We start from the raw sequence: 26,150 nt of genomic DNA, 5'->3' as shown, positions 1-26,150 counted from the left end.
GGTCGATACAATGACCTTGTCAGCAAATACAATTTATCATTGAGTCAAATGCTGACTGACGTTTTTTTTTCATTTTAATTGTTAGTCCATTAGTTATACACTGAACTGACGACGGATTTTCCCGTTATTTCCCGATCATGACAAGGAGCACAAGGCGGACGTGACCGGTCAGAAGGGGATGCTCACTCCTCCATGACACCTGATCCCACCTTTGATGTTTTGGAGGTCCCTTTTCGCTCTGCTCCTAGTTTGTATTGTTTTATGGACTTTTGATGTTGAATACTTTTCGTTATCTCCATCTTTCAGTCACATAAATCTAATATGTTGCATTGTTGATAATTATTGATATCCGTTGCTGGTATGAATTTACAGTCGACAAATTATTGAAATTCCATTATCCCTCTCGTCTGGAATTTGCCCTGAAGAAGAAATATAATACAAAACAAATGTGAGATATTGAGAAATAGCTGGTAAAAATCGAAACTTGAAAGAAGCCATGTCTGGGCGCTTGAGTCGTTGTTCCGAGCGAATTGGTAAATAGATTGAATATCGATCTCCATGAACACATTGTACGTGAGCAATAAATTAATAAATATCTCATCAATTGGAATGTGTTCATTTTAACACTACCATGCATACTAAAACTTCGTAAAGCTTATATATGCATAGCGTTTGCTTATTCTTTTAGATTTCTAAAAATGAAGATGGAGGATCAATAATTTGCAGTTTTTTTAGACAATTATCGCGGTTCTTTGATGCGTCTGCAAATATTGTCAAAAATATTCTATTCGTAAATAAACTCCTCATGAGTGGCACGGACGAACATTGTGATCTACTTGCAGAGGTGAGTTTTGTCACTAGCACTGTTGGGTAACACAACTGTCGATTATACTTTCTTTGTTGTTAAGGATGACGTCAATATGGATGAATGTTAATTATATCACGTTGATCATTAGGGGGCTCTTTTAACGTGTCATTATGCTGTAGCTAATTTGTTTTATTGTTGACGCTAGCCAGCAATTCGACACTCATGCAAAGGGTCAACACAAAATCAATTAAGCTGTGGACTTGCTCACCCATCTAATAATAATGTACTGTGCAATATTTTAAGCTAGTGGACATACATCCGTCGAATAAATTTTGAACAGCAGCAAAAATCATTTCTCTAAAGATAACATATTTAAAGCCACCAAAAATTGACATTTTTAAAGTCTGCTGATGAACCACTGCTTGTATCTTTTGGCAATTCTTCGCATCGATGAATAGATTCTTTTTTTTCAATGAAGAGAACACAAATTACAACAAAACCCCTCTTATTTTTAGAATGGTCAACATCGCGGGCTAATTGAGGCAATGGAATTAAGGTTCGGTGTATTTAAAAATTTTCAGTAATATTTTTTATATCAGTCCCAAATACTAAGTAAATAAATACACTTTTCAATGCAGTTTTACGCAAAACAAGTACAAATTTACCACACAATGTTTCAGTGAATTCTACTTATTTGCAACCCCAAAGTTGTTCTATACGGACTTCGATACGTCACTCAGTTCAAAATTAAAAATGCAGCTCACAGCTATTCAAAGAATAGATTAGGAATTGAATTAAGGCATCATTTAACAAAATGAACTTTTCATTTATTTTTTTGCACCGGGAAATGAGCGAATCAAACCGGTTGAATATAGTACATAATACTACAAGGAATGGGTGGTCTCATAAACAATTTTCACCATGCACTAAATTGCCTACATTGATTTTAATGCTGAATTTAATCTTGATTAGTAATTTGTAATTAGAAATATACGGGGGTAGAAGCCTATCATTAATTTTAAAAGTTCGAATCAATTTTCTCCTCGAATTTTCGCATATGCTTGAAAAATTACTGATTTTTGTCGATATTACAGTATTTAGTCATGACCAATTATTTAAATATCCATATGATGGCATAAAGTACAGTTGTATTGCTATAATTTTCATGATTGCTAAGAAAGTATGTTTTCTTTAAGAAACGTAAAATTTCCCCCATTTCTTTCCCAGAGTAGGATTTTGCCCACCTTACGCATATATGTATATAATGTATGCATGTTAATCGCAGGGAAAATATTTTTGGCTTAAAAGTTCAAATGAAAGTTATGATTTCAGCAGTAAGTACCTTGATTCAGTTCACGGACATTCATCAAATATTTTGATTTATTTTTTATATTGACGAAAAGAAGAAATATTTTCATTGATGCTTCTTATATAAATATCTCGAGAAAATGTCAAGATCAGAATGGCATTTGAGATTTTTTAATGACCCACCCTATCTTTGCCTTTTCTCGATTATCTCTCACTGGAAGGGGACTTGACCCTTCATATCAACAATTCAGAAATCTTTTAAATCAGGGATGCTTTGTGCCAACTCTGATTAAAATTGGTTCAGTGGATCTTGAGAAGAGGTTTCAACAGCTAGACAATAAACACAGGAACCAACATTGGACAGTGGGTAATCAGAAAATCTCACTTGAGCTTTCAAATACATGCAGGGAGAGCTAAAAACGATTAGATGTTTACAGGATATGCAAGCTCAAAGCTTTTACTGGCCTGTAAAATGATCTAAAAGTGTTTCGGCGCTCTTATAACTTTTTCTGTTTATTTTCAAATAAATCCATACTTTCACTTCCCTGGTGTAAACATTTATGTACAAAAATCAGGCCAAATGAAATGTGGCTACAGTTAGATTGAATACATCAAACAATAAATGTAAACAACTGCAGACTTTAGCTTATTGTTGTATTTCATTCACTTTATAACACCTTCTGCATTATTTCCCATTCAACACTCACATGTCTTACTTACGGCGCAAATGGGTTAGGTCCACTCTAAATTAGCTTCATTTTTAAAATAAAATATTTCTATGGTTGCAATTATTTCTCAGTTCCAGAAATCAACAATTATTGGAAATACTTGACAGTCAAGTCGCCATTTATTTTACAAATAACGATCGAGCAAGAACTTCGCTTAAGCATTTGCTACATATACATGGTTCTACATCTTTATTTTTACTTAGACTGAAATTCTCGTCGTTAATTCTCAACTTGACGTTATTATTGACTGTGTCCAGCTATGGTGTTAGAAAATAGGTCCAATGGGATCTGAGGTTATTCGCAAACTATAGCCTTAGGGGGTTATAAAGAAGCGTTGTCAACAGTTTTCCGTAGTGTGTATAGTAGCCATCGATTTGTTTTTGAAATCCTAACAATAAATCGTTCTCTTAACACCACGGAAAATAATTTTAAGGGACGTTATTTGAGAACCAATTCTTGGATAAGATTTTGGAAGAACAGTCTAGTAGCATGATGGATGCCAGTATTACAGTTTACAAATAAATCAGGTGACACATTTTTATTCGTGACGTCAGCGGAATGGATATTATGCGGCAGCCCAGGGTAAAGTGCATTATAAATTCATTCTATCTACTAAAACTGTGTAATTAGACCATATTGACCTATTTTTGGAATCTATCCTTTAGAGATAAATTAAGAAACGTTAAATAAATTTTCTCTGTATCTTGTGGGGAGAATGATGGAAAAGATTGTATATTATTCCAAAATAATCAGTATTGAATAAAGAATGTTTTAGACATGTCTTGCAATTGTAATATGTACACGTAGTTGCATAAAAACTTAAAACCCCTAAAACATTGATATGATAGAAATCTATGGGTGAACAATTGGATTTCTTTTCAAAGCATCATGTACTAAAACATGTATGATTTTTATCAAATTGACTGCATATAAATATATTTAAAATAATTTAATTGTTTTTAATTTATCTTATCAAAAATAATTTTTAAAATGTAGTCAAGCTTCCCTATAAGGGAGAACCCCAATCTGCATTATCTTTTTTAAAGTGAAAGGGATGAATTAACTCTCTAATTGTGGCCTCTCTTCGGCGTGCGTATCTGTGTAAAATAGAACATTATTATTATTAATGATTATTGATTAATATTCCCGCTAGTCTCTATTGATGACACTCATCAAAAAGAGATATATATTTTTAATTTGGAATGTATATTTCAGTTTGATGCACATAATTTATCATGGATCCTTTATTGAATCCAGTAAAATCAATACTTCAATATTTCAATCGATTCCCCGCATGACCGTTCATCCCAATTTTCTTCAGACCAACCAACTTTTCTGACAACTGATCATTTTATTGCATTGATTAATATATAGGTAATGAACAGTCTATCATAAAAATCTACTAAACGTCTATAACATTTTAAAAGCGTTCAACATATTGGCGTTTTATCAAACTCTGAGTCTGCAATATGTATACCAGAATGTCTTGAAAATTCCAAATGCGAGCATTCAATATCGAACACACCCACTGTGAATGTCGTCTGATCATCTGCAATATTCATAATGTGCTGGGGCAGCTAGAGCTACGTAAGATGTGTGTATCTGTACACAAAATTGAAATTATTAATTAATAAAGTTCTGTGCATCTATAAGCTTCAATAAAAACTCTAGTAAGAATTCCATAACTCTTGGTAGTCTCATGGGAATTATATCTTTTACGTCTCAGAATTTTGAATTTAAATACTGAAAAAAAGACTCATTAAGTACTTATTTATTGAATTTAAATAATTAAGCAACGAGACGACGATTGTATGATGTCGACGAGTCGATGCTATTCATGGTATTATTGCATTATCTTCTCACGCTGTAGCACCGCTATCACCATCGAAGAATCGCGTCATCGTTCACATCGCGTCATCACGCCGTTTACCTTACGGTTGATATTTGCGACAGTGAGCCATGGTGCCCTTTTCATAGGGATGACATGTGTCACAGCTTCAAATTTTATACATGTATTTAAAGTCATATTCTACTGCCGATGCGATCTCACATTATGGGCTATTTTATGATGATGACCTCTATTCAGATATAAAATAACTGTTCTAGTCTAATTTACCCTGCTTTCATCACAGTTTCCCTTTATCGTGACGTGTATATATTCTTCTTCACTTTAAAACCCATTACCATGCTAAGTGCCCGTTGTGTTTGTAAAAATCGATAAGGTTTGTGGTGATTTTATCTTTTTAGTTAGATCCACGTATTTTTTGATACCCTTAATAATAACGGAGCAGCGGGTTTCCCACAAATTCTTTTATGCTGCAACCAAAGGGCTTTATTTAAGTTTCCTTGCATAAAATGACTGAAAATCATGCGAACTCGGTATTTTCAAGGCACTTTTGTTGCGATGTCTGCAATGTTCATTTTGTAAAACTTAATTTTTCTTTGAATTTGTTTCTTTATGTTTTAATAATTCTTTAGCAAGAGCAAAATATTGAATAACATTTAATTAACTTTTAAACTTTCAATTTACCTTTTATGATTTTAAAAATAAGATAGGGTTACTGAAAAAACAAACAGAAAAATACATTTAATTTACCTCAAAAGTTGACCCTGCGTTTCCTTTTCCTTTCGGTATAGATAGATAGATTAACTGGTGCATGCATACAGATTCATAATTCTTTCTGGAATCACATACAACAAGCATAATTAATACAATTCAAAAAGCACAGACAAATAATGGGTATACAAAATAATCTACAGTACATTCTTCTGTATAAATTAAAGTAGATGAACCAAAACACAGTATATTAATTGATATCAATAATTAAAATAGTACTAACGTGTACCCTAATGCAAAGTAGGGGGGATTCTACAACCCTAGCATTGAATTTATAATTCCCTTGTTTATTTTGCAAAACATAGTAAACTGATCGATTTTCACCAAAGTATTTCATGATCCGCCATTGACTACTGCTCAGCTTGACAGTTTTAAATTGCTGTGCTTATTGGGTATTAGATTAAAAGGGTCTTTTGTTCATTAAGGTAGACACATTATATGATACACATCCTTGTCTCATACTCGGATCTTGTTTACATCGGTCTATAGCACATTGACGTGAACCTCGTTCAGAGCACGGGTAGAAGTTACAAAAAATAGAACACTACATGTATAATTTTTCGTTCATGGCTGAGCAATTCCGATGAAACGATGGCCATCAGTTAGGTATAATTTCATAAAATGCTCGACATTTTCGGATGTCACATGGGGATTATAATGTAAAATTTATGTTGCTTTTACAGGTAGACGAAGAGCTGCGGCAGACATTGAAGGAAAATGATTGTGCCATGTCCACTATTTTGGAACCTTCCTCCAGTAAGTTTATGTCTAAATAAGTTATATATCCTTTCATTCATTTCCTTACTGTGGTAATGCGTCCTTTCCATTATCGGAATATTGTAAAGTACTTGTGGTCTAAATGGAAAAAGTGAAACGAAACAGCTCAATGAAAACTATTTGCATCAAATATGTAATCGTAAATGTAAAAAAAAAACTGAGAAGTCTAAATAGCCGAAGCATAAAAATGTGCTGAATGAACATCATGTGTATAATGTCATATGGAAATAAATTTAAAATTTGTCTAAAAATAAGTTTTATTTAAAGGGACATGAAACCAGGGTTACAATTAAGCATACAAGTTTCTCAGAGTATTGTCCTACACTTCGATTTTAATAATTGTAATTTTAAGTAAAAACAAGTCCCTGAAGAGTAATAAATCAAGGAAAGCCTTATTTATTTAAAAACAAAACTTGATAAAAATTGAGAAAAAAGCAATATGCAGTTAGAGTGATCTGCCCCTAAATGCAAGAAGTAAAGAACGCAAGGTAAACTGGATAAAAGTTTCCTCAAGATAGGTTCTCTAACTCCATAAAATGGCCTTGTCATTATACCAATTAATTAACTGACCAAGTCCTCGCGTCCCATTTCAAACATCAACATAAAGTACAGACTTAGTGCTTTCATTTCCTATTAAAAACATTTTCTCTGAGAGTCCAAGATTTGATACGCAGGCTATGTGAAACTACAATGTTTTCTAATTTTGAAGAAAATGGATGAATTTGAGCATCTTCAACTATTGATTAAGATATGAGCCCACCCTGCGATCCAAAAATTGTTTCAGGGATTAGAATTTTCCGAAACTGTTCTTTCTTTATATAGTTAAACATTTGATATTTGAGGAAAATGACGCAATTCATGACGTCATAATACATGGACAAGAGAAAAAATTACGTCATTTTCATTAGCTCACCTCGACGATGTCGAGATGAGCTTATGCTATACCCCCGGCGTTAGCGTTGGCGTCGGCGTCCCTGGTTAAAGTTTTAGGAGCAAGTCCATTCCCAAGTTACTATAAGCCCTATCTGGACCAAACTTGCATGGGTGATGCATCTAGGGATGGACACTACAAGACTTGCTTCGGATGCTGGTTCAAGGATAATGCATCTAGGGATTGACACTACCAGACTTGCTTCGGATGCTGGATCTGACCAACATTTTCCAAATGAGTGACCAGATTAAAGTTTTTGGAGCAGGTCTAAACCCGAGTAACTTTAAGCCCTATCTCGACCAAACTTGCATGGATGATGCATCTAGGGATGGACACTACCAGACTTGCTTTGAATGCTGGATCTGACCTACTTTTTTCCAGATGGATGACCAGGTTGAAGTTTTTGGAGCAGGTACATTCCCAAGTAACTATAAGCCCTATCTGAACCAAACATGCATGAATGATGCATCTAGGAATGGGCACTACCAGACTTGCTTTGGATGCTGGATCTGACCTACTTTTTTCCAGATGGATGACCAGGTTAAAGTTTTTGGAGCAGGTACATTCCCAAGTAACTAGAACCATTTCAAGCTTAGTTTGGACTTTCAGTAAGGCGTGGCATTATCGGCGCTACATGTTTACCGCCTGTCAAATGGCGAATAGATTCTCATTGGTTAAGAAATTAATAACATCAGGAACTTTAAATTGTTGTTGACAACGACGAGACGACTTTTAAAGTTCCACCTCTTTGCAGGATGAGACAATGTAATTGGTTATAATTATTCGATACACTAATTGGCATTTGCCCGAATTTCTATCCCATGTATATTTCAACAGTGAAGGAAAGCTGTGTAAATTTCAGAAGCTAATTATGTAACGTCGAGAATGCCACGCCTTACTGAAAGTCCAAACTAAGCTTGAAATGGTTCTATAAGCCCTATCTGAACCAAACTTGCATGGATGATGCATCTAGGAATGGACACTACCAGACTTGCTTCGGATGCTGGATCTGACATACATTTTCCAGATGAGTGACCAGATTATTCTCAAATAATTACAAGCTCTATCTGGACCAAACTTGCATGGATGATGCATCTAAGGATGGACACTACTAGACTTGCTTCGGATGCTGGATCTGACCTACATTTCCAGATGAGTGACTCCCAAGAAACTATAAGTCCTACTTGGACCAAACTTGCATGGATGATGCATCTGAGGATGGACAATTGAGACTTGCCTCTAATGCAAGATCTGATCTACATTTTCCAAATGAGTGACCAGGTTAAAGTTCTTGGAACAGGTCCATCCCCAATGAACTTTAAGATCTATTAAAACAGAACTTGCACGAATATTGCTGTCAGGAGAAATTCTAACTACATGTATTAAAAAATATGATGTGAGATTTGCATCACTTAAACTGATATCGTTCGTCGAGGTGAGTTTCGTAATCTTTGATTGCCTATGTTTTGATATGAAGTCACAAGGGACCAAGGGAAATCTTACATATTTTCAACTAAAATGAGCAGTTCTGATTTTTCATAAATTTACAGGGCCAAAGGTGAACCTTGTTCTCTAATGATCAAGATAAAGTAACTGAATAAGTATTTGATTTGCACGCGTTTTCCGAATGAAAGTAATCAGCAGGAATTTGTTCACCGAGACTTAATTGTCTATGGACATTTTTTCCGGTTAGATATGAACTAGTCTACCTTCACATGGCTTAACTTCATCAAATGTACCCAAAACATGTTAAGCTAGTGTGTTAAGGTATCACTGTCTAGTTTGTTGGGTATGTTAGTTGGCGAAACCCATTATGCATAAATCATCCCAAGTTTCCAACTATCTTTGATATCCCTGGCATCGCTGGCATACCTTACAAACTAGACAGTGTTTTCTTATATTCTCCATTTCATTCTGAAGTAAAATTGTAAATTTAGATTTTAAAAATGTTGTCTAATATAATAATTTAACAAAGCCCCCTCCCACTCCTCATCATATTCAGTACTACCCGCCCAATGATGTCAAACACAAAGACAGACGCACAAAATCTACATTTCGATGGGTACTGAATGTTCTCCTTTATGAACTGGCCTGTTTTTATATTCATATGAAGCATGATTTATTAAAAAAAAAACGCCCGTGCCCGTGTAAGAAGAGAAAAACTTTTGCAATGGTTTTCACATTCAGATATATCGACGGTATTTTATCAATTAACGATAGTTATATTCATTCATATGTCGACTTGATACATGTATATTCCAGTGAACTAGAAATATATAAAAGATACCACAGAGTCTGCCATATGTAATTGTGAAACACTGAAACCTATGTATTGCAGCATATGGCATGATATGGGGAGGGTTAAAATCTCTCAAATACAAGTTGAACTCCAAGGTCAAAAGATCAAGATTGCTAGTGCCCAATGGAAGGTCTCAAGGAATACACCCGTGAAATATGAAAACCCTTGTACAAACAGTTCAAAAAATATGGTCAGGGTTATTAGCTCACCTCAACGAAGTTGGTGAGCTTATGTAATACCCTCGGCGTCGGTGTCGGTGTCGGCGTCGGCGTCCCGGGTTTAGATTTTTTGTAGCAGTTTTCTTTTTATGTACTTCTATGTCCTATATTGATTAGACATGCATGGAAGATGTTTCTAGTGTGTTTCATTGTACCAGTCATAGTTTCAGATGCTGCAATTTCGGCAAAGAAATGACCAGGTTAATGTTTTTGGAGCAGGTTAACATTTTTGGTGCAGTTTTTGGTGTAAGTCTCATTTCCGAGTAACTATAAGACCTATGTTGACCAAACTTGCAGGGATGGTACATCTTAGGATGCACACTACCAGGCTTGCTTCGGATGCTGAATCTGACCTACATTTTCCGCATTAGTGAACAGGTTTATGTTATCGGTGCAGGTTTCATTTCCAAGGTACCATGAGCCCTATACTGACCAAACTTGCATGGATGGTACATGTTAGGATGCATACTACCAGACTTGCTTCGGATGCTGAATCTGACCTATATTTTCCGATTAAGTGAACAGGTTAAAGTTTTTGGTGCAGGTTTCATTTCCAAGTTTCTATGAGCCATGTAATGACCAAACTTGCAAGAATGGTACATCTTAAGGTGCATACTACCAGACTTGCTTCGGATACTGAATCTGACCTACATTTTCCGTTGAGTGAACAGGTTAAATTTTTTGGTGCAGGTTTCATTTCCAAGGTACCATGAGCCCTATACTGACTAAACTTGCATGGATGATACATCTTAGGATGCATACTACCAGACTTGCTTCAGTTGCTGAATTCGACATACATTTTCCAGATAATGGACCTCGTAAAAGTTATGGGTGCATGTTTTTTACCAAGAAACTATAAGGTTTATACAAACCAAACTTGCACAAATGATGCATCAAGGGATGAAAACTCTTAAACTTGCTTCAGATGCTTTATTTTAATTACATTTTCATGATGAAGAACTAGTTTGAAGTTTTTATATAGGTCTATTCCAAAGTATCAAATCAAAATTGCATTAATTTTGCATTTTTGGATGAACACTTTTTATTGATTAATTGTGTGACTTTGCCTTGCTTTAAAGACAACATTTGTTGAGGTGAGCTCTGTAATCTCTGATTACCTATGTTTTTAAGTGAGTCAAACTCTAAGGTCAAGGTCAAAATTGATAAAAGGTGTAATAATGCAAAAGTAATGGTCAAGTTTAGCTATTTTCCTAAGTGGGAAAAATTCAAAATTCCAAATATTTAATATTTTTATACCAATTGAAAGATCTTGTCAAAGTAAATACACATGTGAAGCATGAAAGCTCCAGTATACCAACTATTCAAAAGTTATGGCTATGGTTCAAATTCGGAAATTTTTTTGAAAAGTGAGTCAAACTACAACGTAAAGGGCACGATGCAAGATTTGATGCTACCAAAAGAATGGCATTGTCACAAAAAGATACACCTGTGAGACATGAAAGCCACAGCCCCATCCACTCAAAAGTTATGGACAAGGTTAATGTTTTTGCTGACACAGACAGCTAGACGGACGGACGGATAGTGCAAAAAGTATATTACCCCGAATATTCGATGATGGGGGCATAAAAATGTTTGGACTTACGACCTTCTGATTTACGGAGCGCGCGCTCTGGCAAGTAAGCGAGTGGATACAACCAACACTATCAATGCACCCCTAAGGAGAAGAAAAAGAAATTTCTTCAACTTTTTACATATAATCCATTAATTTTTCTTGTGCCTTTTCTTCTACCAAGCACCAGTTTTCTCGGAAACAAAAACAGTCAGACAGAGTATTGCTGCTTATCACTGTTGTTCACCAATTTTGTCTTGAACAATAGAATCATTGACCATCGGATTCAAAGCGTAACCGCTTTCCTTTGTTACATTTTTGACATGATATATATGACGGACAGTTGGAAAAATATTTCTTTTGATTATCTCTGTAAAATATTTATTAAAATAACAAATTTTAACTTCATTGGGAAATGATAGGGATAAAACACGGTCAAATTTTCTGAAAAAAAGTTCGGGTATCAGAGGATGAAACTTCCGTAACTTCAGAACCCCCCACCCCCACCCCCAAAAAATAATTAGCATGTTAGTTACCTTACTAACTATCTGAAAATAATTGAACATATCTATGGCACGCCAAATTTACAAAAATGAGCTAAACATAGTTTCACAGTCGATAAACTAGGTTTATCGGTTGTAAACTATAGTTTACGGACTGTAAACTATAGTTAACAACGTTAATCTATATTTTACATCTGTAAACCATAGTTAACGCGATAATCTATGTTTCACAACCGTAAACTATACTTAACACCAAAAACAATCATTTGCGATTGCAAAACATAGATTATCTGATAAATACAGTTTCACGATTTGTAAACTATGGTTTCCAAACCGTTAACTATAGTTAACGATCTGATAAATATAGTTTCACTATTTGTGAAACTATGATTAACAACTCTTAACTATAGTTTACGATTGTAAACTATAGTTTACAAACGTGAATCTATGTTTATCAACAAAATCTATTGTTAACGCTTTATTACAGACAGATAAACTTAAATTAACATTCGTAAACTATAGTTAACAACCGTTAAATATAGTTTTACAGATGAAAACTATACTTAACGAATTGTTAACTATAGTTTACGGTTTGTAAACTATAGTTTACAGTCGATAAACCTAGTTTATCAAATGTGAAACTAGGTTTATCTCATTTTTGTGAATTTGGCGTGCCATACATATCTTCAAATACATTGTAGACAGATACACATAAGTTAAATATATATATATTTTAAAATCAATTAAATACCTACATGTATCTTTAATTTTTGGTATTTTCTCTAGTTCAAGTCTTGCCGTCTTCAAATCAGTTGTACATCTATAGAATCTATTGTAGAAATGAATTTATTATTACAATTAATGATTTCAATGGCTTCTACAATAAATTAAAAGCTGTGTATTAATTCAAAGCTTTATGATATGATTTATACACTTGAAATTAAAATGGGTGATTATTTTTTATCTTTTAGGAAACAATTTCAGTTGAATAAAAATTGCTGTACTTGTGACCAGCTTTGTAAATATATGTTGGATAGTCTGTTTGATTTTTATTGGAAACAGCTAATGCCTCATCATTGAATCTTTTTAATGTACCAAAATTGTTTCAGATTTTATTATACTTTTTGGGTATCATTTTATATGGAAAAGAGGAAGAAAGGAAATATTTACCTTTATATCTGCGTACAACATTGAAATTAAAATATAATTTTTAAATGTCCTTCTTTATCATATGAATTGATAGTCAACTTGTAAATATATCAAGGTTTTTTATGACTTATTGTTTTAGATGAATAGAATTACATGATTAAATTATGAAGCCATCATTCCACCTAATTACCCATATTTGGTGCGTAAAACATTTATGATCTATAATTTTTAAATGTCCTATGATAGTCAACTCCCAAGATTTCATCCACTTTTAAAGTGCACACGTTTCCACCTAATTATAATTTGGTTGCAATTGTATAATCCGATATATTATTTCTTGTTAAATATGGGTCAGAATTTCATCCACTTTTAAAGTACACACGATATACATACATGTTAAATATGGGCGAGAATTTCATCTGCATTTAAAGTACACACGATATACATAAATATGGATCGTGTTGAATATGGATCAGGATTTTAAATACACACGATATACATAAATATGGAATGTTCATTAACAAACTCATTTATAATTAATGTAAAAGGTAAAGATAACGAATAGTGATCGATCTAAAACAAAAGAATCCATAAACATTGCAAATATGTGAAGCTGGCATGAAACGAGAACCGCTGGAAATTCCAGAGGTGGGATCAGGTGCCTGGGAGGAGTAAGCTTCCCCTGTTGACTGGTCACACCCACCGTGGATATATCTCGAAAATCAAGTTTGTTAAACTGTAATAAATAATTTTGGTTACAACAACACATCTCGTCTTTCATTATCTTTCTTTATTATCGATGTGTTTGGCTGCACTGATGACGCTGCAAAAAAAATACAAAACAAAAAAACAAAACAAAAAAAAAAAAACAAAAAAAAGAAAAACAAAAAAAAAAATAAACAAACAAAAAAACAAAAAAAAATTGTATTAAAAAATTCTGATTTAATATATTAGTAAACCTGTCATGATGATATGTTGGAATTTTTTTTGCACTATTAGATCTTAATTCATTTTTCCTTGGCTGTGTTGAAATTGTTAAATTTCAGAAAAATAGTTGACTCTATAGATTCACTTGATTCCCCTTACCATTTTACACAAAAAACCGCTCCAACCTCGCTGCGGATAGACTATTGTTTGCGAAAAAATACTAGCATGCTGACATTTGTGGATCACTATTGTTTCTCTTTTTTAAAAGTTGAAACTTTGATGCGTCGCTTCTCGTTTTGGTGCAATATCGAGCGATTGAGGGGGACCCGGACACCATACATTTGAAGACATAAGAGCATGATATATTTACATGTCTAACACGGGAGAGTATGACATCCATCAAGAGAATAATCAATACCTTTCATATATCGGGTCGAATTCCTCCACACGCTCGTTCTGTCGTCTGCTCTGGGCACCTTCTGCAACATTTCCCTCAAAATCGACAAAGTAACAAAACTCTAGCACCTGATCCATTATTAATGACCTCTATGAACCTTTCTAAAACACAATACTATTTTCTAATTCTAGATACCTATTGCTAAAATGTTGTTTTGGATCATCTCTTTTCAAAAATTTCCCTATTGTGTATTTAGCTGAATTTGGATACTTTGTGCTTATTGATTAAATGTATATGTTTACAAGTGGGTAGTAAACAAAAGCATCTAAGATATGGATTGTGTTTTGCATCACGTAATCTGCCTGAATTATTCGATTGGTTTGACAGTTTCAGATGATATAACAGGATGAGCTTCAAAGATGGAGGTTATAAGTAAGTAGTGAAGTTGTATCTAATAAAGACGATGGGTTGGATATATATTTATTAACCATTTGTACTGCTGTGACTAAAGGGAAATGATTTACAGAACGGTTAGATAAAGGGACCTCAAAGAGTATATCTTTTCTTTGTCCACAATTGAATTTAGAGAAAGTAATGTTGTCCAAAATGCTATTAAAATCACGAATTGCCTTTCTTTCAACATGTATGCACATACGGCATTATTAATGCCAATTTTGTTGGTAACTTTTATTAATGTAAATAGTGAATTCTCTTTAGTCTATTGTTTTACTAATTGCAGTGTGTTTCAAAGAGACATAGATATAGTGTGCCCTCAACACTTGTTTCCACTTCACAATTATTCCCTAAACAATTCAGCGCGTTATGAATATTAAAATTTCTCTTTTGGGTCATTTCAAATTATCATTTTGAATTTGCTTTTGTACCGTAAAATGAAAGCAGAAAATGTCGTTTGTTTTTTATGTTATTCTCTTCCAATGTGTTTTTTTTTTACATACAAATGTAAAACAGACATTACATCTAAACATATTGTTAACAAGATTTGCTTCCATTTTCCATCATAATTCTTTGAACATTTCAAGAAGCAAATACGCTGTAGATGATAAAAAAGAGATGTCTTGCCATATTTCTGGTACTAGCAAGAAGTGAGGTTTTTGTTTTGAAAGGACAAAGAATTTTTTAAACAAAAAATTAGCATTTTTAGCAATGCTGTTGCTTGATGTAGCAAGTTTCATATGATATCTTCTTGAAAATCATTGATTTGCTTTTTCTTAAACTTTCCATTGTTACTTTATTCAAGGTGGCAAAATAAATTGAAACAAAAACCCACTGATAAGAAACTAATCAAATGTACAGCGCTTTGACTGTGATGCAATGTTCTGCAAATTTGAAAGCATATTACTAATTCTTCTAATAATATAGTCATGTATTCAAGATTTCATATTCGAGATACCGAAGATTCAATTGGTTAAATAATGTTTGCCTTTTTGATAAGTTTTAAGGTCTTTTTATGATCTCTTGTTTTACTCATTGAAATATTGTTATTCATTACTCAAACCTGAAAATTCAAAGAAATTTTCTTTTCAGAATTTGCAAGGATGATTTAAACAAAAACAAATTTGATTAATGTAAAGTTATGAATAAAATGCATCGTATACAGGCAACTTCGCCACATATGATCCACATATGATTTTCCACATTTGATTCTCATATGATTGTATAAACATATGATCCTCATATGATCCACATATGATCCTCATATGAAAGGCAATACATATGTGAATCATATGTGGCGAAAATGCCTATGTATGCTTATTAAAATATGAGAATCAAACTTCATCAGATTCAGATAACTTTTAAAGTTTATGTTTGTGTTGTGATCAGAACTTATGAAGATAAACATGTATAGAAAAATTAATCAATTATATAATGTAAATAAAATATGAAAAAGTATATGATTTTTTTGCAGTGACAAAAGGTGAAGTCAATTTTCACAAAGCTGCCAGAGAAAATGATCTCGAATCTGTCCGAAAATTGTTGTCCGAACATCGTATTAACGTCAACTGTAAAAACAATGTAAGTGATAAAATTGTTACAGTTTCCAAACATCATACATTGTACGTAAAAAGTCGAGAATCGTTTTATCGTATAGTAGCTTAGCACTTTTTCTTTTACACATTTACATGCATTTGTCATTATTTTACAAAGTAAACTACCTGACAGATACAGTATGCTAACATAATGGATTAAAGAGTTTTTCAGAGGATGTATTGGGAGCCTTTTTCTTCAGATTATTGCTAAAAGTATTTAATAGTGTTGGTCAAATGACCTTCTTTTTATCCACTCTTAGTTGGATCGAACGGCTTTACACTGGGCAGCTGCTAATGGCAACATAGAAGTCATAGAAGAGCTCATGGAAGATGGCGCAGATCTGGAATCGAAGGACAAGGTACTAGTATTATGGATGTTTTTCAACATATAAATGTTGCACATTAACTCAACCTGGTCTTTTTCCTATTTTGTATTAGTGATCTATTAGAGTAAATTGGAAGTTAATCTTCTTCAATGAATATGAAAATAGTTGACTTTCTAAATAAAAAAGTTCATTTTCATTTATTTTCCCATAAATATTTGTAGTATGGAATGCGTCCAGTTTTATGGGCGGCCTGGCTTGGACATTTAGAAGCTATTAAGGTGCTAATTACAGGGGGTGCTACTCCACTCTGCACAAATAAGGTAACTTTTTAACACCATAGATATTCAATCTTTATATTCAAAATTTTCCAGATAAGATAAAAGGAATAATACGTATGTAATGATGCATAATTTTTTGACAGTTTTTTTTTTAATGCAAGCAAGTATATTTACAACATTCATACCGATGACAGAAATATGATTAATGTGTATTTATAAAAATAACATTGGTTAACTTACTTTAAAAAAACTGCGTTCTAACTTTTTTTCTTGAATTTATAGTTATTTTTTTTAAATTCTTTGTTTTTGAATAAAGTTTATATTTCTAGCAAGGAATGGGTATTCTACACTGTGCTGCACAAAACAATCATGTGGACGTGATGAACTTTATATTCGAATCTCTGGAAAACATCAATGTCAATGAAGAAGAAATGGTAAATATTATTTTATCCACGAGAGGCAATATATTGACCATACTGGTACATGTAGATGCTGATGCCTGTGTTATGAATTTTTATTTACCATTGTAACCGACAATTCTAAACTTTCTTTATCTACATATTCATGACTTTCATGTCAACAATCACAAAAGTGAGTATCTCAGATATCTTTTTATCTAATTAAAAAAAGTTTGGTTGATCTGTGATGAATTTTAGAAAATTAAAATTTGAAAAAAAATGATGAAAACTCGCACCAATTTTTGTGCACACATTTATTTATCCTTCGAATACTTGTTATCAAAGGTAGTCCCATTCTGACAAATAAGATAGCAATGATTCTGTGGCACAAGAATAAAATATGAAATGAAATGAAGAATTCACTTGATGTACCTTTCAATTCAACATTTAGATACATGTATATCGACGACACTTTATCTATTACCAATGCTATTGTAAATCCCATTCTCCTCGAAATTAGCTTTTAGAAGAAGGTATCACAGAGTATGACACATCTGTTCATTTTTGGATATTTTACTGGTAAAAGAACTGAAGTTAATAGTTACTTAATTATGAAGCTTTATAATAAAAGTCTTTCCTTTTCTATCAACAACTTCCCTTACTTGTGTAGCATTATATACCCTTATCACCTGCATATGGGTTTATTTCATATGCAAGAGCATGCTCTACATACGATCAAATTCTTAAACAAGACATGCTATTGACGAACAAGTCAATGAAATAAAAATATTAACAATCTCGTTTTAAGTCACCTTTTTGCAAGTTCTGTGGTCAATATAATGACTTGTGAGCAAATGAATTATATCATTATGTCGAATGCTAACATTTTTTATACCATTTGTTATTTCATCATTTGCATTGAATTTTGCGTTTTACCCAATCATGACAAGGGGCACATGGCGGGTGTGACCGGTTGGCAGGCGATGTTAATTCCTAGATGACACATGATTCCACCTCTTATGTTTTAGAGGCACGTGTTTGCTTTGCTCGTGATTTGTATTGTTTGAATTGACTTCCGAGCTGTATTACTGTTCGTTATGTCCATATTCAAAATTTTGTTAAAGTCGGCATTTCGTAAATTCGTGTTCGTCAAAATGATCTTGACATTGGGTGGTATTTTTTCTAACATATTTTATTTCTACTGTAAGGCCATTGTCTTTATAAAAAATTTGAATACGGGCACATTCTACCTACCTAAACAATAAATAGGGTTCATGTTGGGTGTGACCAGCTAGAATTGTCGAAATTGAAGAACGGTATTTAATTTGTGTTTTGTGCATTTGACTGTTTTCCAAAAGATACGGGTTTTAATTATTGCTGTCATCTGTTTCACTTAAAATATGACTAAAAGAAGAAATGCTTATAAAGAAAGAATTGTGCAACTGTATCTTTCATGTCTTTTACAAATTACACCTCCAATGCCTGCTAATTTAATAAAAAATAAATAGTATAGAATGCCCATAGCTTGGGTTTAAAACTACAGTCTTGCCTCACTAACCTGCCAACCCCTCCTTTTAATGTACAGAACCTAAGGTCTTTAATCAGCAATGAACACGATCTATTGAGGACACAGTTGTAGAGAAGAAAAAATGTCACAAACAGTCTGACCTGAGGCAAAGTACTGAATAATTAATCGTAACGACGAGAGGGGATTATCATATATACCATGCCAGTGAAAAATCATAGAACAAGAATAGAATTGTCAAGCATTATCGACTTCTTAATCATAGAAAAGTGGGTCTATGATGCTGCAATGTTGATTATTTTTATCTGAAATGTTCTCACATGTATTATCATGGATTAAACTGTCATATATGACCATTGCTTTACGGAGGGACCATTATTTTTCATTAGCTTTTAATAAGCCTATTACCTTCTAGTCAACCCTGGCTTTACAAGGTCGTGAATTTCCCTACAGAGATCCATTTTTAGTGTACTTTTATTGAAAGAAATGGAACCTTGACCTCGTCTTTTATGTTTCTCTGTATTAGAAAACTTTTGTTTTCAAGTGAATCTAAATATCAGAGAAAGGTTAAGGATTCTTCTTTTATTTTTCAGTGTAAAAAAGCCAGCTTTTGAAAACAAGAATGAAATGTTAATGAACAATCTCTTTCAAAGGTTTACTGAACTTTGAAGTTCTTTTATTCAGACAAACATATATAAAAAATTTGTAGTTTTGATTTGTATAAATGTTAATAAATCATTTCATCTAAATCTAAATGGGATTTGTATGAATTCCGTTTTATATTTAAATGCTTTTTTTTTACATTTTGAATCAAAATAAAGGTTGAGTGTGAGGAAATATGGAATGATCCTTTATTGTTAGATAAAAAAGTTGTTCTATGTGTGATATTAATGTAATCTATTTCTCCATGTATTTATTCGTATTTTGTATTTATTTTTCATATCGTTTTTAGAAATAAAATCTTGATTAGCCAAAAGTTTTTTCTGAGGATTACAAGTTAAATATATTATTTGGTTATGAAATATGCAATAATGACATTGATGCAACAGTACTTCAATGAGTATGAGTAATCTAGTACTTAAACTAGTGTTCAAGAAGTAAAACGAATTTTGTGTCCTTTATTTGCATTGAATAAGTTCTTCGAGTTTTATTAGGGATATCTAAGTGTATTTAACGTTGATTTGATCAAAATTATGTTTCTAGACAGCAATATATGACATAGTTATGCTTCCTTATTTCGAATAAAGGTTTGGTCTTTTCTTAGGCTGGAAGGACTCCTCTTCATCTCGCGGCGGAAGCAGGTCACATAGAAGCGGTGATGCGGCTGATAGACATGCGCTGTGATGCAAACAGGAGGGATAAGGTTATCTATCGCCATATGAAAAAAAAACTTTATCATAAAAGTTTATAAAAATCTATTTTTACAATGCTCTTCTTTTTAACGCCTTACAGCAGCTTTTCAAATATTGTCTCAACATTTTCGGGGAAATAAATTTACAAAATATCTACCATAGAACCTTTGATTTCGATGAACAATTCAGTACTATATGATGGAGATAATGTGGTTCTAAATGATATGTTAACAATGTTCCTTACAGGAGGGTAAAACGTCACTGCATTTAGCTGCGGAAGCTGGAAAGAGTGAGGTCATCAAAAAGTTACTTACCCTTGGAGTGGAAGTAGATGATAGAGATGTGGTATATCTTCAATTTCGTACCAAAACATTAACTTTACCACTGAAATATAAACCAAATTATATCGTTAAACAAAGACATAACAGTTAATCTTTTACAAACTTGATTTGCTTACTTTTTATCATTCTTATAGTAACATACATGTATTTCTGGTATTCTGAATGCTTCAGCTACGTACTTCTAACATCATTTATATAATTATAGATTACTGATTCTAGATTGTTTATTTAATTAATTCTGTAAAACAACACTAGCTTCATTTTACTGTATACAGGGAAATATTCGCCCCCATTTTATTTTCGCCCCTTTTGCCCTTGTCAAAAGTGGGCGAATTTAAAACGGGGCGAATTCAAAGAACACAGTATACATTCTTAAACAGAACTGTGACTGGACGAATTTAAAACGGAGCAAAATTGTTTTCAAGTGTAAAAGGGCGAAATTAACACGGGGCGAAAATAACACTGTATACAATATTCTGAATCCTTTATATACTTACCCCTCTTCTCATTGGGATAATTGTAGATTCCTGATATTCTGAATTCTTTATTTACTTAATTCTGTTTATTAAGAGTACTTTCCTGGTATTCTGAATCTTCTTTTTTTTACTTTTAGGAAGGTAGAACAGCCATGCATATTGCAGCAGAAGAAGGTCATCTAAAGGTCATAGAGGTCCTTTTTGACTTTGATGCAAAAGCTGATGCAGAAACAATAGTATGTTTTATTCTTTGCCCTCTTTTAATATTTTAAGTTTGACATAATTTACAGAAATTACTTAGCTGAAAATGAGTATAAAACATTTTCTGCACTAAAAATGATTTAAGCTGCCTCCTTATACATAATTGCATAATTTGGAATTGAACATATTCAATGTAATAATTGCTTGAATTTAACTTTGCCGATGAACTTTTTTACATATTGAGTTTGCCATTAAAATATCAAAAAGCATGCACACCTTTTACAAATACAGCAAAAGTCGGTTAAAATTCCCAAATCTCGATCACATAAAATTTCATGTTTCGGTTGCATACTTTCCAGGTTTGCTCTGTAAAATATTTCACTAATGTTGTATTGTGTTTTTCATTCATTTTATGAAAGCTAATTCGCTGTTGTAAGGGGTCTGGCAAGGTATGAATATCATTATCGCCTTTCCTTAATGTCCTGTGTATTCTCCGAGACTATAAGTCTGTCATATCCATTTGATCCATTGCCTTCTGATTTGGTAGATTCTTTTTCAGTTGTTGGTTGATTATTAAAACTCTTTCATTGCAGTGCCACCTTTTCAACATCTTATCTTTATCTAATAAACTTGGAACCATTTTATTGTATACATTAAGACAATGGTTAAGAATTTTATAATTTATCAGGCTTTCTCAATAAAAAAATTCTATGGTGTGTCGTTTTTGAAACCTTCGTGACTCACAGCGGACACAGTCGTTTGTATGAATATAAAGGATATTACTGTAATGGGAAAATAATTATCATCAGATTCAGAATTTATTTCAGACACCTCTTCTGGCAAAAACTGATATTAAATTGTGAAATTTATAGCTTAAACGGATATAGCCAAGCATTTACACTAAACGTTAATGTGATGCTCTGTTTATACTAACTGAAGACTGGATGGAAGTGAAGTGAGGCATGGGTTATGGGATTTATTATTAAAGTAAAAGGAACAAATTTATTGTACATGTTTGAATGATTGAAGTAAAGCAAAGCTCATCTCAATCAATCATACAAGCACATTTTTTTTTTACTTCCACATTTAAATAAATGGTTTTTTTTTATTTTAACAATAAAAGAAAAAATTTATTAGCTAAACAGGAGTGGGATAACTTATTATAAAGTAAAGGGTTTTTGTTAAATTTCCGAATAATTGTCATGCCATGAGTACTTGTATATTATAAAAATATAGTACTTATATACACATTTTTTTTTATAAATCTGTTATGAGAATTATTTTGCTAAAAATAAAGTTCTCTCTTGGGAAATAACACGTTTTGAGAAAATCTTTTAACTTTATTTCAGAAATATTTCCACCATTGTTTGTATAAATATATAATCTAGACAGAGCTAATTATTAAATGACAAGTCTTGCATTTGTGCCATCAGTTGTAGAATTTTGCAAGAAAGACAACAAATATTAGGTGTTTTCAATCAGAACTCATTCTACTACAGGATGCTATTGTACTTTAGAGGAAAAATGCGCCCTATGGCGAGATAAAGTTGATTAATTTCTTGAAAAAATACGTTTGTTTTCAATGTTTCATTCTTTATTAGATATGCATAAACTAGATCCGAATAAAGTGAAATTTTGTGAAGAATAATCTTTAAATATGAATTTTGAAACTAAGAGCCATTTCTACTCTTTGAAACTTCATGAGATGTCAAGGTGTACAATACTAATTGTTTAATATTCACTACTTTAAAATAATCAATTTTTTCATTTCTTTTCGCTTTAATCCTGCACATTTCATTTTCAGGCCATACAACAGTGTTCATTAAAATTACAATTTTATTTCAACAGAAAGAGATGAGTCCTCTTCATTTTGCTGCCATGAGGGGACATACGGAAATCGTGAGCTCCCTGATAGAACATGGCGCCCAGCTAGATGCGGTTAACTTTGTATGTTATTTTAAACAATTTGCTTTCTACATATTAAAACTTAGATGCAAATAAAAATTTCTCTTGCATGCACTTTTTTTTTACTATTTTAGTCGTTTAATTTTAATTGAATGGATTAAAGGTTTAACGAAAATAACGATGTCCTTAGTTTCAAATTCATACTCAACTTTTTATCAATGTTTCCCACAACACCACACTATTACCTTAACGGTTATTTAATATTGTTAGGGTATACTATCTGTCGTTTACCACAGAGATCATGATCATTTGATTTACATATCAAAAGTACAAAATCTGCCCTGGTTGAATTATTAAAGACAATAAATGTTACTCACGTTTGAATATCCGGAAAGGGAAAGTCTCTTTTGTGGGATTTATGACATTTAATAAATTGCCCATCTGTTACATGAATCCACAGTGTTGGTGAATTATTCTATTCCTTTTAGCAAGGAAATACACCCCTACATCTTGCCGCCCAGAATAATCAACCAGACGTAACGAAAATTCTCATCAAAAATATGTGCCAAGTCAACATTCAAAACTATGTGAGTACACCATCATAAAACTTCTTGTTCTGATAGATATAAATCATTGGATATGGAAATGGTTTTAATAATTTAACAATGCTGGCATAGATTTAATTTTACATTATAGAAGACATGAGGAACAATCTTAAAATAAAAAAAGCAACAAGTCATGGTATCAAGCATGGCACTTTACATACCAAATCATTAAAAGTGAGATTTGAAATCATCGTTATAAGAATTATATATATATGTGCTACTGAAATTTTACAGAGACAAATGACAGCTCTTCATATAGCCGTAGAGTCTGGTTTTCAAGAAATCGTGGAAATTTTACTTGATGCAAACGCTAGTCTTGACTTCAGAGAAAAGGTAATGTGCTTTACAGATTTAACTACTCTTGATTCGTTGATTAGTTCATTTATTTAATGTCAAACACAGAATTATGATAGACTAGCTGTCAAATTTACAGTTGGGAAAGACGCCGCTACAACTTGCTGCTAGAGGGAGCTTTGTCGCAATTGTGGATATGATAATTAAAGCTGAGAGATACTATGAAGTATCAAGGGTATGATATTAGTTCTGAAACCTCAGGGAATTCCTTAATAGTCTTTCAAAGTATCTTTTTATTCGGATTTCATTCATTCCTAATAAACTTTGAATTCACCTCAATAAAGACAGGGTAAGCTTAATGATTGAAATTGGGTCACAGTAATTTAATTGTTGAAGGTTGGGTCTATCAACAAGAGAATCTTTGCAAAGAGAAAGGAGGATCAGCTTAACACTTTAAGAAATACCACTTCCAATGCCACATTCAATTTTAAAATTTTTTCATGAGAAATTAGTTGATAGTTGAAAAGTTGAACCAATGGTATTTTTGTTAACCTTTTCTAGTATCTTTTCTGGACTCAGTACTTTGATGACACATCTGAGATGTGCATCAGAGACGGCTAGAGTATCTGAAGATTGATACTTTTATGGTTTACTTTAATAAAGGACTACCTAGATAAGGAATTAGATGACCTCGACCCACATTTATATCTACGACAGCCTCGACATCCTCTGGCAGGTCAAATGAAAGATATTCTTTGGAAGCTTGCCACCAAACAGCTGAAGTCTGTGGACTGGAAAAAGCTTGCTCTGTACTGGAAATTCACAGCAGAACACATAAGGTCCATAGAACATCAGTATACAGGTACAAGTCTTTATGGAATGTGCTTATAAGAAAGTAACAGAAAGAATACATTTATGTTAATTGTTAAAAATTCCGGTTTATTTTGTTTCATTTAGCGTTTGTGTTTTTTCAACATTTCATGAGGATTAATGTTCACTGATACTCTGATAAGAGTAATAATCTTAATGACATAAATGTTTATTATTCCTTTATGAATTTGTCAAGTTGAAATGTCTTTATTGGTCAAATTTGCCCCGCAAGCCATGATACAGGTATAATTGTTTGTATTTTACTCATAAAACGCTTTTCATTTGGAAAATCATGAGCATTGAAGCAGCATTTTGTATGCGTAAGCAGAGGGTTCATGAACCTTAAAGTACTTGTATATTTCAATACAAAATGTAATTTGGCGGTGATGCTGCAGCAAATCTGCAGAAACACCTTGACCAAAGCTAGCTCTTGCTCTACGAGCAATGACCCTGGCTAAAAAATAATAGTACAGAAATGAACGTAATTTTGGCCCAAAAGATCGGATTTTTTGTTAGGAAAATGGTCACTCTTTTGGCATAAAAAATTAACTCAATCAAAAGTTAGAGCTTTACCAGTTTCAAAAGGATTATTTCGATTTATATTATCGGAACAAATAGGCCTAGTTTTAAAGTTAATCAATTAAATCCAATTCTTCTCAGTCTGAAATATGAATGAAAAGTTAATTTGTGACGATAAATCGTTTTAGATAGCGATTCTCTTTCAAGTAAAGTAATTATTTTGGGTTTGAAAAAGTTCTTCAAAGCATTAAATTGAACGACACTTTATTATTAAGGACCACACAGCTACAAGGAACATGGGTTTCGTTTGTTAATGATATGGCTGCACGGAGTAAGAAAAGACGAAAACATCATGAGGCTTCTGTTTGAAGCTCTGTCTGCTATTGACAGAAGGAGTTTAGCAGGTGACTAACAGATTTATTTTAATTTCGATTAACTCCACATTTAGAATATTTTCTTGTGAAAGGGTATCTTCATTTAATTAATTTATTACAAAAAAGGACATGGTTTTTGTAAAAAAAAAAAATTGATTTAAAAATGCTGAATATTTTGTGTATACATTTTTTTCAGAGCAAATAAGGCGGCGAGCAGATTTGCGGAAGGAAAAATTTTGTATGAATGTTTATTGTTCCATTGTGTGAAAAAGGTTTTAAAAAAGCTTAGTTAGTCAATGAAATTGTTAATAACGTTGGTGCTATAAAATGAAAAATTTTAATTTGTTTTTATTTCCTTGAAAGAGGTCTTTTTGTAATTCTTGTGTGATTTACAACGATGTGTTCA

The 26,150-nt window shown here is 32.7% G+C and overlaps 1 protein-coding gene across 1 annotated transcript; it reads left to right on the top strand.

The window, feature by feature from the left end:
• The first annotated feature begins 770 nt into the window (after positions 1 to 770).
• Positions 771 to 26,150, top strand: LOC134275868 (ankyrin repeat and death domain-containing protein 1A-like). Its single transcript, XM_062758152.1, has 16 exons — positions 771 to 844; positions 6,145 to 6,217; positions 16,160 to 16,266; positions 16,541 to 16,639; positions 16,828 to 16,926; positions 17,214 to 17,318; positions 20,072 to 20,170; positions 20,406 to 20,504; positions 21,114 to 21,212; positions 23,026 to 23,124; positions 23,571 to 23,669; positions 23,922 to 24,020; positions 24,121 to 24,216; positions 24,645 to 24,843; positions 25,646 to 25,774; positions 25,941 to 26,150. Exons 1-16 carry the CDS (start codon positions 806 to 808, stop codon positions 26,009 to 26,011), a joined length of 1,611 nt encoding a protein of 536 aa, XP_062614136.1. The 5' UTR covers positions 771 to 805; the 3' UTR covers positions 26,012 to 26,150.

The sequence above is a fragment of the Saccostrea cucullata genome, unplaced genomic scaffold (genome assembly GCF_032062105.1).
Source record: "Saccostrea cucullata isolate Sc308-1 unplaced genomic scaffold, CSIRO_AGI_Scuc_v1 ctg6203, whole genome shotgun sequence".
In the NCBI taxonomy this organism is placed as follows: domain Eukaryota; kingdom Metazoa; phylum Mollusca; class Bivalvia; order Ostreida; family Ostreidae; genus Saccostrea; species Saccostrea cuccullata.
The sequence above is the reverse complement of the archived record's forward strand: the minus strand, read 5'-3'. Positions and strand labels throughout refer to the sequence as shown.